Source organism: Lathamus discolor, chromosome 2 (assembly GCF_037157495.1).
Source record: "Lathamus discolor isolate bLatDis1 chromosome 2, bLatDis1.hap1, whole genome shotgun sequence".
NCBI classification, from domain to species: domain Eukaryota; kingdom Metazoa; phylum Chordata; class Aves; order Psittaciformes; family Psittacidae; genus Lathamus; species Lathamus discolor.
The window spans coordinates 75,624,764-75,641,433 of record NC_088885.1 but is presented as its reverse complement, the minus strand read 5'-3'; the positions used below and the strand labels follow the sequence as shown (position 1 = coordinate 75,641,433).

Here is a 16,670-nt window from a genome sequence, read left to right as displayed (position 1 = left end):
TTGTTCAGATTCCACACTAACAGCAGATGATACTCAACAATCTTGTCTTCAAAAAATAAGAGCTTCTTTCCTCTTACACAGGGAACTATCAGCACAGTCCCCAGAGCAGGGGTTAACACAGTTACCTGGCTACACTGAGGCCAGTAATAAAAATATCTTTGATTTAATAGATTTGATCATCAACCTAAATACTTGCTACAATTCTTCCCTTATAGAAAGCAGCAACATGAGAAACAAGGCAGTCAACCAATCCTCACTGAACAAAGTAAAAAAGAGTAAATGAAAGAACTGTATTAAGAACTGTTTTTACTCTTTTCAATCTAGAAAAGAATCAAACGATGGTATCTATAAACAAGCAGGAAGAGAAAGAGTTCTTGTGGAAAAAGGGAGGAAAAGATGATGACAAGGTGATGGTGTTTGATCACCATAACTCTGGGAGAGAGAACAAAGGACTTTAGAAAACAGAATTGAAAAATAGGAGTGTGAATGTTGGTTGTCCCTGCACCTTCAGGACATGTCCTTATGAAAACCAACCTTACAGCTCTATATGCTGAGGTTTACTAGCATGCAGCCAGCAAGTGTGCACCGAAGCTGATAGTGACTGAAGTTACAACCAATTCTTCAAGTAGGCAAATCAGACCCACATACTGCCTCAAGGAATATGTAACCCTCAAGTTTTGCTAATTTTTTTTGGCAGGCGAAAGGGAGCAAAAATACAAAACCAAGGTGGGAGTTTCCACCATGTATGGAGATTAACAGTAGAGAAAAAAGGTATCTTTGCTTTTAGGTAAGGATATTAAAAATCCGGAATAAATATTAAGCAGCTTTATTTAGGACTTAAATACATCCAAGACGTTCCTATGTTCACTGCCTCATTTTTATTGTTTTACACATACTGCTTTCCATCGATTTTATCCTTGTCATATTCAATGCAAATTTCTAATACCCTAAAATTATCTTGCACTTTATATCTTCAGTAATTTAGCTATAAACCCCTTAATTATTGTTTTACTCTCAATGAATCATTTTATTATTAATGAACAATTGTCTTCACCTATTCCTTCTTAGATGACAGCATCTGGAATCTCTGTGCATGAATGGTGCAACAGAATAAATAGGGTTTTTAAACAGTAAAGCTTCAGTAAGTCAAATGCAGAAGGCAATTATTTTGTCAAATGGGGTTACCATTAGCAGGTGCATTGTTAATTTTCAATAGCCTAACATACCACACATTTTACCTTACTTCCATATGTGTGCTTTCCAAGATGCTGAATTTCAATTGTTTTTGTAAAGTTTGAATTCCACCAGAAACTAAGGACTGTTCATATGTAACTGAATCAAAATACAAGTTTCATCCTGAATGCAAAGGCTGATTGTCATCTTAAGATATTTTTTGCCTCTGTATTAAACAAAAACCTCAAAGTGGTTAAAGAATTCATGCATACCACACCAGACCAGAGAGAAAAGTTACCAAATATGCTGGTTATCTCTCAATTAAAGAATGGGCATAGTTCACCTATGCAGTTTATCATTCGTTGAGGACCCTGGTTCACTTCCTAAAGCTGATAAAGTTGATGGAAGATTTACAAGGAGCCGTTGCCAGATGTAACAGAAAGCATGAAAAGACAAAGCTGAGCCATGAACAGAAATGGAAAGTTGCCAATTGAAAGAAGCCAGGAACTGGAACTTCAGACATGGTGATTCTGTAAAACTTAGAAGACTCACCAAGCAACAAAACCAAAAGGAAAATCTAAATCTGCAACGTTAAAGCTTGAACTATTCTTAGCATCACTTAATTTTTACTTAAACTATTTAAAAGGTTTTGAATAAGAATCAGTTATTGTTACAAAAGAATAAACTGATCAGTTATTTCCATGTGTAGTGCCAGAGGTACTACTAGTATGACAATGTATTCTCAAGGTCACTTAACGCACACATCCATGCAATTAGTATTAAGTGATGAAGTGAATTTAATGATCATTATTAGAAAGACTCTGAACTCTATAGAGACAACTAAACTATGTATGCAAATATATGCTCGTACCAGCTGCAGAAAACAGAATTCTGTCAAATTCACAGTCAATAGTGTTGACGAATAAAATCAGTCAGTCTTCTTGTATAACAGAAAAATACCTGTCCTATTAATTAAGAAACACACACAAAGAGTATTCAGTCAGTGGACTCAACTCAGTCCTCCTGCTCTTGAAAGTACACATGCACTATAAAGTATAATATAGTTACTCTAAGGTTTAACTTGAAAAACCAAGGACTCTATGGTCACATATATTATGAACACATGCAGTCACAATATCATCAGGATTCTGAAGACAGCAGATTACATTCTTTGATGATAGTGGTCCTAGAAGAGTAATTTTGTTTTTCATGATGACTATCAGATTAACTTTCTAGTTCCAGGCAGAAATCACAGCTCCATCCATGAATTAATTATTAAACAAAACAACTGGGCTAATCATGCAAGTGCTTGTAAACTACCCCTTCTGAGATGTTAGCTACCCTTGTCATAAGTATACCTGACAAAATTAATCTTTCCAACACACCATTCACACTTCATCTAAGCTATTTGACAGCACTAACAACAAGACTGTGATGAAGTACATTCACCATAGCAATATTAAGGGGATCTCTCTTTGTCCGGTGAGTCATGTTTATCATCACACTACAGAAATTACCATCCCCAAAAGCATAGGTAGCATGCTGCAGCCAAACCATGAAATAAAAATCTTGGAACAGAAGGAGATATAGTGCAAATACATCTGTATCTACCACTGCTAGTTTGCTATTTTTATTATGTCTGGCTATTTGAGTAATGATTAATAATTATTTTATTGTACAGAAATTTTTCCAGGCTTCTGTTATAAAATGTAATCCCTCAGGATCTGTAGTAGTTTAGCACTTACAATGCTGAAGATTTTATAATGAAACGCAAGGAAGCATCACAGACCTACAGATGCAATGTATAAACAGAAAGGCGGAAATCTTAGCCTAGCTTGCTGTCAGAAGAAAACAAATTTATCTCAGCTGCTTCACTCCACAAACACAAACTTCAAGTACATGACTAGTGTCAGCTCACACACATCTACACACTTCTGCTACTGCCTTTTCACTCTTCCTATCAGAAAAGAAAAACAACCCATGCACCCCAACCCCTTCTCCCACCCCAAAAAAACCCTGTGCAACCTACAACCCTTTCAGAGTGGCAAGATTTGCAGTAAACAGTGATCACATTTCTCATATCTAGCAGCAGATCAGAAGTAGCTGCTCAGCAGACTTCAGTCTTCTAACTTTGCATATTGGGTGTCTGAGGGATGGGGTAAAAAGGACCTGCTGCTGACACAAAACTCAAAGAGCTAGAGTATAAGTATATATATTCCTTGAACCTCATGATAGCCCCCAGATAGAGCATTAATTATTAGCAGAATAAAGCCTGCTAGGTTTTTGCATGTATTACTTTCTCCTGAACACCATGTAAGGCAAACCTCACTTGCTTTGCTATAAAATTCCCAAGTCCAAAATTGTTAGCAGTAAAACAAGCATCAGACTGCCACTGTCCAAACAATTCCAGCAACCTCTTCCGCCAAAAGGCAGACCAATCATAGGTTCATGTCCCCTTCTTCAGAAAGGGGATCCTTGGTATCTTAGTAACTTGCAATGCAAAAGAAATCACCCAGGTTAACATTGCCCCACTCTCCACAAAGCTCTTCCATTGGCACCATCCCATAGAAGCAGCCTATGCCTCTGCCAGCCACCCCTGTCCTCCCACCATTGGGATTCTGAGAGGAGCAGGTGAACATGTTCAAACTGTTGCCACCCATCCCTCTGAGAGAAGGCCATACCAAGGAGAAAAGATGCCTTCCAGTCCAGCAATTCTGCAATCAGGCAGAGTACTACTTATAGGACCCACTATTATGGCTTTGATCCATACCACCACTGCTGGCAAAATATCATCTTGAAAGTGCAACTGTAAGACTGGCCTGATATTTTTGCAGGGCTGTTATTCCAAAGTTAATACAAGTAATTGAGCAACACTTTTTTCAAAGCCTCTTTCAGAGCAGCAACAGGCTTCAGAATCAAAGTCAGTCTCTCATGACAGCTGTCTTCAAACATTCCCAGCACACAACAGAGACGGCACCTCAGAAAGCATCAGGTGAGTAAGGGGAAAGCACAGGCACAGATCTTGCGCTGAACACCATTAACTTAGCAAAACATGACTGCATGCTTATTTCTGCTCCACATCAAATTCACTTGAGTCACCAAGTCTCTGCACTCATGGGTTGCTATTAATGACAGTGCAATCACAGACTAGCCTAACTTCATCATTCTACCATTTCTTTTGAAGGTATGGTGCACAGCCTTCTAGGAGCAGGATGAGATGCACAACATAAAAACTTCCCACTTCTCCACTAACAGCAAAGAATCATCAGAAAAAGTGAATGGCAAGTGATGTGAAGTCATGAGTTCATTTAGCAAAACATGGAAAAATCAACCAAATGCATATTTCAAAAATCAAAGTCTGGAACCATGGTGTTTACTTTTTGTTGATCTTGCTCTGCAATAGAGTACATGAGGCTTGTAAAGGCAGTGATCAGGAAAAAAAAAAAGAAGTCATATTTACATGAACTTTAGTTGCCAGAAGCTGACTCTTCCAGTTTTCAAAATGTGTTCAATTCAAGTTCTTTATACGTGCCCACTCCAAAGAAATAATTGTTTTACTCTGTCTGCTAAAGACAGACTGAAAGCACATACTATGAGATACACAGACAGTCCTTTGCATATGTTTTAGTTTTGGTCAGTGAAGGGTCAAAGATTAAATGATTTGGTGGGTAAATTCAGTGATCCTTAATCTGTTTAGACAGCCTGAATTTTGTTTCCTAAAATATTTTCAGGGAACCTATCTAAACAAGCCATATGAAACTTGATGTTCATAATTCAGAAGCAAGATGAATGTAATTCACAGATAAAATATACAGCAATGTGTTTAGCGTGCTAAAGCTGTGCTTTTTGAAAGAAAAGGTACTCCACATAAACCTACACTAAAAGGTAGTTCTTAAGCTGTTAAAGCCCAGGACCCTCAGTATTCCCTCTCTCAGCTTGATCTACTTTTCTCCTGCTGTTTTACTGCCAGGAGTTTCAGTTTTGGAGTGTCGACATTTCAAGTAGGTTTCTCTGTTTCTGGATATTCTGACTAACATGTTAGATTGTAAATCAGCCACTCTAGCTGTAGGGCTGCACTCAGTTATCTTTATTACTTTTTTCTTTTAAGAAGCATTAATAAGCATCACTGCATGTATCAGACACTCCAAAAGAAAAGGAAAAAGACAGACAGTAAGAGGCTCCCGATTAAAGTTCTGGGATTTTTGTTCTTTAAACCATAATGAAATGAGAGACACACACTTCCACACATCCAAGACAGCAAAAAAGCATCTTTACTGACACATTGCAAAAACCTACCAGTACACATATGCCTTTTGTATTCAGATTCACAAACATCCAAAGGAGGAAAGAGCAAGTCATACATCAGTGAAACCACAGGAAGTGGTCTGACTGCTAATGGTCTTGTTCTGGACGGTCAAGTCCGAGGAATTAAAATAGCCTTTTAATTTCCACAAGTCAGTGTCCCTGATGCAGCATATTCACATATTCAACAGCAAAGTGCCTTAGGATATTTATGTAAATCCTTTAGATAGCAGAGATGAGAGAAAAAGGAGCAGGCAAGCTAACTGCCAGCTGACAATTCACTGAACAGAAAAACAATTAAGATAACTGGGCTGCACACAGCAGATTTTGCATGCAAACTACTACAGCAAGAGCTTTGACAACAGAGGCCAGGAGGAAAGAGGCCATGCTCTGATGCCCTCCCTCCAGCCCACTCACAGTGGCACTGAAAAGCTGGATGCATGGATCTAGCCAGGGCAAGGTTTTGCCCGAAGAGCCATCAGGACACGATGCAGCACCCTTGGAAAGGGAAACTGCTTAATAGGGAAGATGAAGATCCTTGAGGGAAAGGAAATATATTATTTTTCAAGTCTCTTCTATTTTAGCTCTGCAGGGGACATGTGCTGACTAAATAACAATGCTCTACCTTTGCTGTTAAGACAGCCCTTACCTCTGCAAAACATGTGATTATTTATGTCTTTCATTGACCTGGATCTAGCTATCTGCAGTGTTGTAGCTATGCAGTGCTGTACCACAAGTTGTCTTCTGCTCCACAGTCTTATATGCCAAGCCTAAACCACAGCAACAAGTTTCCAGCCAGCTGCATCCAGAACAGGCAGGTACAATAGCAGTGCCCCATGTCCAACAAAACATGTTTGGGTAGATCCCCCACATTCTTCCTGACCAGACCACCATCATACATAAAGGAGTCTGTGATCCACATGAGAGTTAACCTGAGTAAGCCCAGGCCTGTGCTGCACATCTAGTATGGCTTCAGGCTGTGCTGCACAAATACCTTGGCCGCAGGACAAACCCAGACAGTTTGTAGTAACAGAGAAGCCTGCAGGCAGCTCCCACTCCATACTGGCAGTTATGCTGCCGGCCTGTCCTCATATTTACCTAGAAGTGAAATAAGAAGTTCTCACATAAACCTCCATTCTATTTGACAGCAGAAATAATTACTAGAGTTGATTTATTGCAAGAAAATGATAGAATAGCTTGAATGACCAGAAAGAGGTAACCTCTCCAGAGCCAGGATCTGGGCAGCACCATGGCAAAATCCATCTGAGCTTCATGTGATGCTGCACAAATGCAGGGTATGCAGCATCTGAAGGGATGTATGATTTCTTGCTGTCTGTATTTCTCTTTTTATTTTAACTTATTAAAGCAGGCATTTTATCATGCCATTTGTTATTGGGCCCTTCTTACTGAGATCCAGAAAGAGCCCCTCACTCCCTCTCTTCCTCTACACGTCCCAGTGCAGAACATCCCCTGCCCATCCCATCCCACCCCACCACCTGCCTCTACACCCTCCCTCAGCCTCACAAGTTCCAAGAAAAGGCCAAAGGGATTTACGCACGGGAACAGAGAAACGTACATAAATCTTGCGATATTTTATCTTATACATTAGCCTCTTAGCTTCTTCTAAAGACTTTACCTACTTTCTACTTGATAGCAAATCCAATTATGCATGGTCCTCCTGCACAGAAGCCACTGCTAGTAAGCTTTTCATGCACAAACTAAACGCTCCTGAGCATGCTGCTGAAACTGGAGACCAGCAGGATGCCTGCTTTCTAAGAGGATTGCATCCTCCCTGAGCAGCAGTTTAACAGAGCGCTTCTGATGCTGGCCATTCAGTGAAAGAGAAGCTGACATTTTCAAAGAACACCCATTTTACAGCACAGGCATTGATTTCTCCCTAAAGAGATAATACATCTACCATTAAATCTTTTTTACTTTTTTTTTTAAATAATATGAAGCTACTATTTCCATTTGAGCACTTTTGTGTCTACAACACTACAATTTCTCGTATCAGCTGCGCTCAAAGCAGGCTGATGCCTAGATTCCCACTTGGTAACACAGTGGGGACAAAGTCAAGAAAGGAAAAAGGCTTTCCGGGGTTCACTAGAAATTGTCAGAAGTGCCATCCCTCATTGTTGACCACAGGACAAAGGGGCTGAAATGCCTTCCCAGATAAATCTGTGCCTCTGCTAAATCAAAGCTCCTGTGGAGCCACCAAGTATTCAGACAAATGGACAGGGAGGGTAACTGCTGTTAGAAACACCCTTCCCTACTGCAATAGCCTCCTGACATTTAGTCTTTAATGTTTGCTCTTGCAATGCCTCATCACATATATCACAAATATCTCATATACTACCATTTATTTATAAATACCATTGATTTAAACAAAGCAAGACCAGGATGCTTCAAAGGATGTACTGTGATTACTGACATCTTAAGGAACCTTGCCACACTTAACAGCAGAGAAGAAATCACTTTCTTCACTCTGCTCCAAATGTTAATTTTGTGGAAATATTTATTATTTGTTTTGAAAGGCCATGAGACAGAGAGAATAATGTAGTGCTATATCTCCCGTTTTCAGAGAAAGGAAGACAAGGTATTTGTGACTATGCCATTTCTTTGAAGTTGCTGTACATCTTCAAAGACACTCTACATTATGAAAGAACTATTTTCTAACACCATGACAAATACATGATTGATACTTCCTTGCAACAAATCCATGCAAATGCTGAAGTCAGTTATATCTCAATTCATATTGGAGGGTAGAGGAAAGACAAAGAGTTACATTTTTGTACAGCAAGGAAGAGGCACGTTTTTATTTAGTAGCTGCACACTGCACATTAAAAATGCAACAACTTTCTGTATCACGATGCAAGTTCTAACTTGATTATACACACAGAAGAAAGCGTTTGTGATGATTAAAATGTAGTATTCAGTTACTTGAAAAATGCAGCATCAAGATGGTATGGAATTTTTCATATATGAGAAAATACAACTTTGACTTTAAACAAGATACTTAAGCTGTTTCCCAATAGCTCCCCCGCCCCCATCCCCAAACCCTTACTGATGTTAACTTCAAGACATTTGACAAAAAAGCATAGCCAGTGGAAAGCAAGCACTGATTATAAATTCAGCTGCTTATCTCTTGGGCTTTTTCGTATATGGTGGTGCTTAAACTATTGATCTTCCCACCTTACTGTGAGGCACCAGAACCTGAACAGCTAGAAGCACAATCTTCCCCAAAAGCACTGTATACACCAGGCATATAAAATAGGGCTCCTGTGCTTTTGTGTAATTTCATATATGAAATCTCTCTTACCTGTTGGGATAATCAAATTGTATTAATTGGTTAAGAGTAGTTTAGTCAAACACTGATGTCCTACCTACTCACCTCACTACACTATCCTCCTGCTACTCCTCATAGGATGACTTTCACAGCCCAGAGATGCCAGCTTTGGGAATGCTTTTGCAACAGTATCATCTGGCCCCTTGGCATACTCCTCTTTGAACTGTGCCAGCTCAGCAGTTGCCTTAAGTTACATCAAATGGTCAGAAAGCTAGTACGATAGCTCGCTAACCTGGACATCAGTTTGCCTATGCCAACAATCTTCAGATTTGTCCTCACTTACTTCAAAGCATCTGGCATCTTTTAGCACCTGCTTTTCTTACACATCAATGTCAAAGTATTGTGCCTATGTCTCAGAATCCTGATAAGAAAAGCCTCTGATTTTGCTAAGCAAACCGTTTTTGAAAACATGTCTTTCACAGCTGGTAGAAAAAAAAGTAGGGAGTGGAAAGAAGTGGGAAGCAAACTAATTTCAGACAGTAAACCTATTCAGGTATCCAACTGAACTGCAGATAAGCACTCTAAACAGGTATTTCAATAGCAGCAAGGGACACTGTTCTGCTCCTGCACATTCACTCCCCTGGGAGCAGGTTGCTGATTCTGCAAGGCCAGGTGTTCACTTGCAGCTGATCTTTCTGCTATGTATTCTCAACAGTTTCACAGGTAGCCTCAAGATATGCTTTTTACACAGATCTGTTCCTTGATGAAGGCACTTTGACAAAAATGAAAGTGGCATTAGTGGCAGACAGACTCATCTTAATACATACAGCTATCCAAATTCTAACCTACCTCAAACCTGGTCAAGTAGACACTATTCAAGTTTCTATCACAGAACACAATGATCAGCTCCATCTTCCTCCTCATCATTACACACCTGACAGATGGATTTCAAAGAGAGATGCAATTTAGATCCAAACAGGAAGGGGCACATGGCCTCCTTCTTTCCCTGTCTAGAGTGCCAAGCACACTTCTACAAGGAACGAGTTCCCTATAGAAATCAGAATCCTCATATCAATTCAAGATACTTTATCTGTTTCCAACACTGTGTTAATAAGGAGTAAAAATAGGCTGTATATATATATATATGTATATATGAACTAGCTCAATGCTTTCAGTGCAATATATGCAACATGCAACTCAAACACTAGTTTTTAAGTCACTGCATCTGAAGGTCATGAATAATTTTCTAGTCACTTGGTAATAAAACATGTAAAATTCAAGAACTCAAGCTCAGAATTAGGACTTCCCCCTCAGAATATTAAAACCAACTTTTAAAATGCTATTTCTGACTGAAAAATTAACTTGACGTTTTTGTTAAGTTGTAGTTTCTATAGAACACCTTATTTGTGAACATATTCTCCCTCTCCTCTCCCTTGGGAAACACATTTTCAACAGTAATTTTATCAAAGTCTCTGAAACCAGAACATCTATCTAAAAGTTTAGATTAATATTTCTTCTGAAACTCATATCTATTTGCATGTATTTCTGTTACACCGACTTTATTCAATGACACCATTTAATTTAAGTAACTTAAGAAAGGCAGTTCTTAGAGATATCTTTGTTCATTTTCAGGTTATCAAGATGCTGAATGTACATAAAATGTATCATAATTTTAAAAAATATTTACATTATCAATTTCTACATAACTTAATGGTCCCAAAGCACTTCAGATAAGAATTATGCTTCACTAACCTCCAATAAGAGGAAGAAATAAAGTATTATGCTGGAGCACACACTTTCTGAGCTTCAAGTGATAGATTTCAGACACCAGAAGGATTAATAAAGGATATAGCTCTTTTGTACAACAACTGAAATCAATGAACAATGGTGGAAGAAGATACTCATGTCTGAATGAACAGTGCCTAGTAGAAACACAGCACAGAACTGTGCTCAGTTGCAGCAGCAGACAAAGCCAGCCACAGAGTAACACAAATCAGGGTGCAAACCTGTCATTAAACCTGTGCTGCAAAGTCCAAATAGCATATGGCTGTGTAGAAATGCAATCTCCATGCCATTACCAAGCATTCTGAACTACAGCACACTGTACCAAGAAATCTCTTGCTCTAGACACAGAAGTAAGTTATCCCCAGCTTTGCCTTTTTAATTTCTCCTGAAATGGGGAGAGTAACTGTACTCTTCTACATGTTATCTACCACAAAAAAACCCAACAACCCAACCCAGTGTCACAGTGAAGACAGCAAAAGGGGGATGGATATATGGCTTTCTTTCAGTATCTCACTCGGACTCATGCAAAATTTGTTTGAAGAACTGATGAGGGTTCTGTTACACTAATGACTCAGATCATGACCTGCAGCTGAAGTGCAGGCTTGTGTTCACTGCTCACACAGCCAGACACCTCCATGTGAAGGAGGGGATAGATCTGTAGAGAGGTCATTTCTAAATTACCTCAGGTTTTCCTTCAGCTCCTGCAAGCTGGAGCACTAGGAATTTACTTGTCCGGTTAAAAATAAATCGATGTTCAACCACTTTATGCCAACTATTAGTAATTGGTTGGACAATGCCTTGGGTAGTTTCCCAGACATGTGTCAAGATTTGAAAGTCAAGGAAAGTTATGAAGATGAATTAGACATTAGAATTTGGCAAAATTCCCCCCCCTCACACACACACTGTAGATAAGTGTTTGCGTTAATGTCTGACAATCTGTTTTTCTAGAGTGAAGATAACAAACATCTTGAGAAACCAAAGTCTTCACCCATACAACATGCAAGCACAAGCACCTTTTGTAAGGCAATTCACACATCAAAAGATTTATTTTGGTCTGATACAAAAACCTTTTCTGGGAGGACAATTAACCCAAATTCTGATTCAGAAAAGTTTTAAAAATATCTAAAGAAAGTAAAATAAGCTTATTCTTGCAATGGACCATACCAAAGTAACAACATGTTCATACCAAGTTTCAGTCATATTTTCAAAAGTGATGTCTCAGGCATCTCCACTTAAAGCAATCTACTAGATCATAAAAAAATACAATTGTCCATAAGGCAATTAATAACAGTTCCTGTAAAGATAAATTTAGCATTGATAAAAACACATCCGATTTTACAGAATCAGTTTTATTTCTTGGGAAAGGTAAAATTCAAACAAGAGCTGTGAAATTAGATTAATGGTCTTTCCTAAGAATCACAGATGGCCATCCTTTACATACGGCATTTGTGGTCACAATCAGTAAATTCTTTGATAATGCACCTGTCATTCTTAATCAGAATTTGATCTAAAACATTCATTATGTGCCCAAGATCAACTCTGCTTGTGTCTCAGATATTGTCTTGAACTGTTCCCTTTCAAGAAGCTAGTAGTATAACACAGTAAATCTCTGTTCAGAAAGTCAGCAATCTTTTTTAGCAACCAAATATACTTCACAGGAAGAGATTCAAGTACTTTTTATTGCTGGTATGATTTAAAGATCTTAATTAACATTAGTTTTATTTCCCAAAGGATAACAGCTGCTCTCAGCAACAAAGCATTTCTGGAGCACTCCACAAACTGAAAGCAAAATTGAACAGTATCACATGCACCCAGAGCAAAGCTTTCAAAAACCTTTAGAGGGAAAAGAAAAAGGAAAAAGCAGCTTTAACTAGGTAAGACTGAAGGGTGAGCAGGTCAGTAACTGCTCCATACACTAGAACACAGAGCTTGTAGATACACAAATCACTGCAGAGACTCCTTCACAGCCCTGGAAACACCAGCACTAGGCAGCACAAATTCTAATGATTTTGATCTCGTTTTCTGGTTGGTTTTCATTAGAATTTGTATCACAGGGAAAACCATTCTTATTTAAACTTTTATATATATGAAAACAAGACCAGGTTGTATTTCCTGACCCTATAGGGACTTCTATCTCCCAAGAAATGCTAAAAGAACATAGCAAAACCAACAAAAAAAAGCAAAAATTATCGTGCAGTGTATATACTGTGTATATAGCTACATTGTGAAAAAGCTTAGGCTAACAACCCTTAATGGAAAACCAAATATTAGGAATAGATCTACTTCTAACCAGAATTTTTCAATAGAAGTTAATTGCATAGAGTTCTAGCGCACAGTTTCACAGCCAGATAAGCACTATCATTTAGAAAACATCTAAAGAGACTCATTTCTGTTGTTGCATCTCACTGAAATACCAAAACAATAAGACAAATAACCAACTAAAATGCATACAGTTTTTACAGACACTTACTTGAATGGTGTGAATAGAAATGACAGCGTAGTTTCCCTTTTCTGACTCATCTTAACCTGCATAAAAAAAAAAAAAAGCATTAAACCATTATATGCAAGTTGCAACAAGACCTAAAATTCTACCAGGAATTAAACTAAAAAAAATCACAGAAGAGTTCTAAGACTTTGGAAAAGTTATGAAATCACACTGTCAATGTGTAGCTCCTCTGAGTTCCTGGAAACCCAGATCTGCCTTGTAGTAGGTAAAATAAACCACTTCCTAGCCCCTGATTTTCACAGAACTTTTACAGTTTGCAGAATAAAAGGAAGATATGGTTAGAAGTGCTACCAGACCTCAGTGACAGCCTCCCTCAATGACACCAGTATTACTTTTGCTGCAGTGTACTAGTTCCCATCTGGCATCATTGCTGAAGCAATGCTGTTGGACTGATTAACTTGTGCATGGATAAAAATAGGTTTTGATGCCATCAGAGCCACTTTGCCCAAGGCTCTTCAAAACATCTTTAAGGCCTCCTGCAGCAGCCTGACTTATGTCCGACTGTCAGCATAAAGTGCAGACAGGAACTTTCTAAGCTCACTGCTCCCAAAACCTGGCAGCTTGCAGCAGCAACCTGAACATTTCATCCTATCTATCCAAGGCAACAGCCTCTCTGGGGAGTTACAAACTGTGATCAGGTCAGTCCGCCACAGGAAAAGTGAAAACCCACTTACTTGGCATGTCTAAGCCAGTGTGCTACTTCTGCTTCAGGAGAGAAGCACAAAGTAAACACAAACACGATCATTCCAAAACAATGCTAGAAACAAGCCAGCCAACAAGAAAAGAGATAATTTAGCACTACAAAAATGAGAGAATAAAATAAACTTATATGAAAGAAGACAGAAAAAGTTCTGGTCTTTTTTTTTTTTTTTCCCCCTAAATAATCCCCAAGACACCAATTTGACTGAAAAAGTCCTGAGTCACATCCTTAATTCTTACAGCAGAAGAATTCCATCTATGAAGGGTACATCAGCATGCTTCAAGTTCACATCCAGCCCACCAGTCACTTCCCCTGCTGCTACTTGCCAGCTTTCCAGGACAGATTTGGAAGCAACCCTGGTGCTGACACAGCAATATGATATCCACACATTTGGGAACCTGTCATTCAAGGGACAGAAGATGCTAATGTCTTGCAGGTGATCTCATGCTATTTCATTGCTCCACATTCCTGACAGGACAACAGTTTTCATGTGGCTCAGCTTCCTGTCTGTGAAAGGATAGTCTTCCCTCAGAGCATTTCCACATCTTGCCAAAACTGTGATTTTTGGATTTTTGACTGTTTATTATTCTACCATCTACTGAAAGAGAACTTTTTTTGTTTGGACCACATACGTGTTCTCATAATACAATGATATCCAATATTAGATGAATCAAGACAGAGAAGTCACAGATGTATCCTTGCAAAGCAAAACAACAGATACAACAGCATTTAGCTAAAGTTAGTTAGGCCACTAATTTCATTTATTTAATAGACAGGTGCCTGTTACCTTTATGACCTGTTTGTGTACTGATCTTTAGAGCTTTGTCCGCCAGCCCCTGTTGCAAAGGCATTATTTCCCTTTTCAGGTATCAGCACTCAGGCTCTACCTACATACTGTAATAGGTTTACATTAACATCAGTATACATCAGCATACACCAGCATTTATGTTAAGAATCAAGAAAAAAGTTACTCTCCTTAAAAAAAAAAAAAAAAAGGTTTTATTAAAATCTTTCAAACGCCTTAAGAAATGTCTTGCAGCTAGTCAATCAACATCACCCGGTATGCGCATTCAATTTTAGTCCTTTGAATTACAGCATGCTATATACAGCATGTGCTCTGGCATAATTATTTTGAACACAGCAACAACTATTATTCAAAGAAATATTTTTTCTCTACTGAATGTTTAGTTACCTTAAATTGCTCAATGATCTGAACAGCGTTGGTAAACATGCTCTCTGCTTTGAAATGAGCACTATTGTTCAGATATTCCAGAGGCAGTGTTCCCTGGGGAAGAAGAATACATATATGCATTGAAAAAAACCCACACACTAACAAACAAACAAACAAACAAACCCCAAACTAAACAAACAGGAATTTCTGTAACTGAATTCTGAATTGCAGCCCAAATGAGTAGTAAGAATACTTCCAATTACTGCTGAAATAACTACTGTAACTCCTTTGAAAATACTCTTCTCACATAATTTCTCAACATCACAGGTACTGTTTATAATATCCCAGGAATGCAAAAAAGGTAAGTAACATCAGTTGTTATTAAGCTACATACTACATAGAAATATAACTTCAACCTCTCATCAGAAGCCATTTTTTAAATGCCTAAAACTTTTTCATCCAATGCCTCGCCTGGGCCTGACTCACCCAATACTTGTGATGGGAAAGCAAGCAGTTGTCGCCCTACGCTATGCTGGGCAGCTTTCCTCACATGACCAGCACTGAGTGCAAGACAGGGGGAAAGAATATGGGACAGTGTCCAGAAGAAATATTTCAAAATATGTGCTGTAAATAGGTGCTTTAAATGCAAAAGAAGCAGCATGAAAGCATACAAAGGTAATGCTAATTGTGAATTAGATATTTATGAGGCAACCTTTGCACTGTGTAATAATATACAAAAGGAATTCAAAGAAAAAAACATTTCACAGTGAGGGCAGTCACTGTTCACTAAATTGAGGCACAAGATACCATCTGAAGAAAGCACACTAGTTTAAACAAGAAATAATTAAACATTAAAATTGCAGGAACCAGCTTGTTTCCAGGCTCAGCTTTCATGATCAAAATCAAGTGTTATTCAAACCATACTGCATTTTTACCATCCCTAAAAACCAAAGTAACAAAAAACTTTAATGTAGCCCAGGAGTATAAAGTTGCAGATTATAAAAGATCAGCTGCCTTTCCAATTGAAAGTAACATACAACATAAAAAATGATTGAGTTTATACTTTAAACTGAAGACACATAGACATAAAGCTAAAACTACAAGCAGTCTCCACCTTTCCAAATATACGATCTCCTCCCTCACATGCCTCAAAGTCTTGTCCCCAGCACCTCCTCCTCTATGGTGAGCAGATTTCTGTAATACAGAAAAACATTGCACTACTTACCACTGAATTCAGGGGAAAAGGCACACCAATAAGGGAAGCCATCAGTGGTGCTACATCAGCCTGTGCAAGCAAAAGCATTCCCAGTTTAAAATAATTCCAGCCGTCAGGGCTAAAAAATTCAGTTTAATTTTAACATATCTGCATTTGCAAAAGTAAATGGTATAATACTGGAAAGTCATAACACACAATTCTACTTTACCTTTTTTTTTTTTTTTTAGTTTCCAGTAGTCATCACTGCATGATTAGATTCAAAATGTGAGGCTCCACTACTGATAAAGCTTAAAAAACACATTTACTTTAAAAAGCAAATCTAAAGCCCCACAGTACTTATTCACAGTAATTCAGTACCTCCTTCAAGGCACTCAGAGAGGCATACCACTTTTTAGGACTATTTATACCACAGAAAGAATTTCATATTTACAGTTTTAAGCTGTAAGTACATTGAATATACTGCTTTTCACAGCACTCCTAGTCCTGTGTTTCCAACATGCCGACTACTTACCTTCTCCCCTTCAGAGAGGA

At 38.4% G+C, this 16,670-nt stretch overlaps 1 protein-coding gene across 1 annotated transcript in view; it reads right to left on the bottom strand.

Moving 5' to 3' along the window:
- Window positions 1-16,670, bottom strand: part of PIGN (phosphatidylinositol glycan anchor biosynthesis class N) — an 84,772-nt gene that overhangs the window by 41,934 nt on the left and 26,168 nt on the right. The window contains exons 9-11 of the mRNA XM_065667527.1: window positions 16,149-16,208; window positions 14,945-15,037; window positions 13,017-13,072 (exon numbers count right to left, since the gene is read on the bottom strand). Coding sequence (XP_065523599.1) covers window positions 13,017-13,072; window positions 14,945-15,037; window positions 16,149-16,208 — 209 coding nt within the window. The remainder of the gene's footprint in view (window positions 1-13,016; window positions 13,073-14,944; window positions 15,038-16,148; window positions 16,209-16,670) is intronic.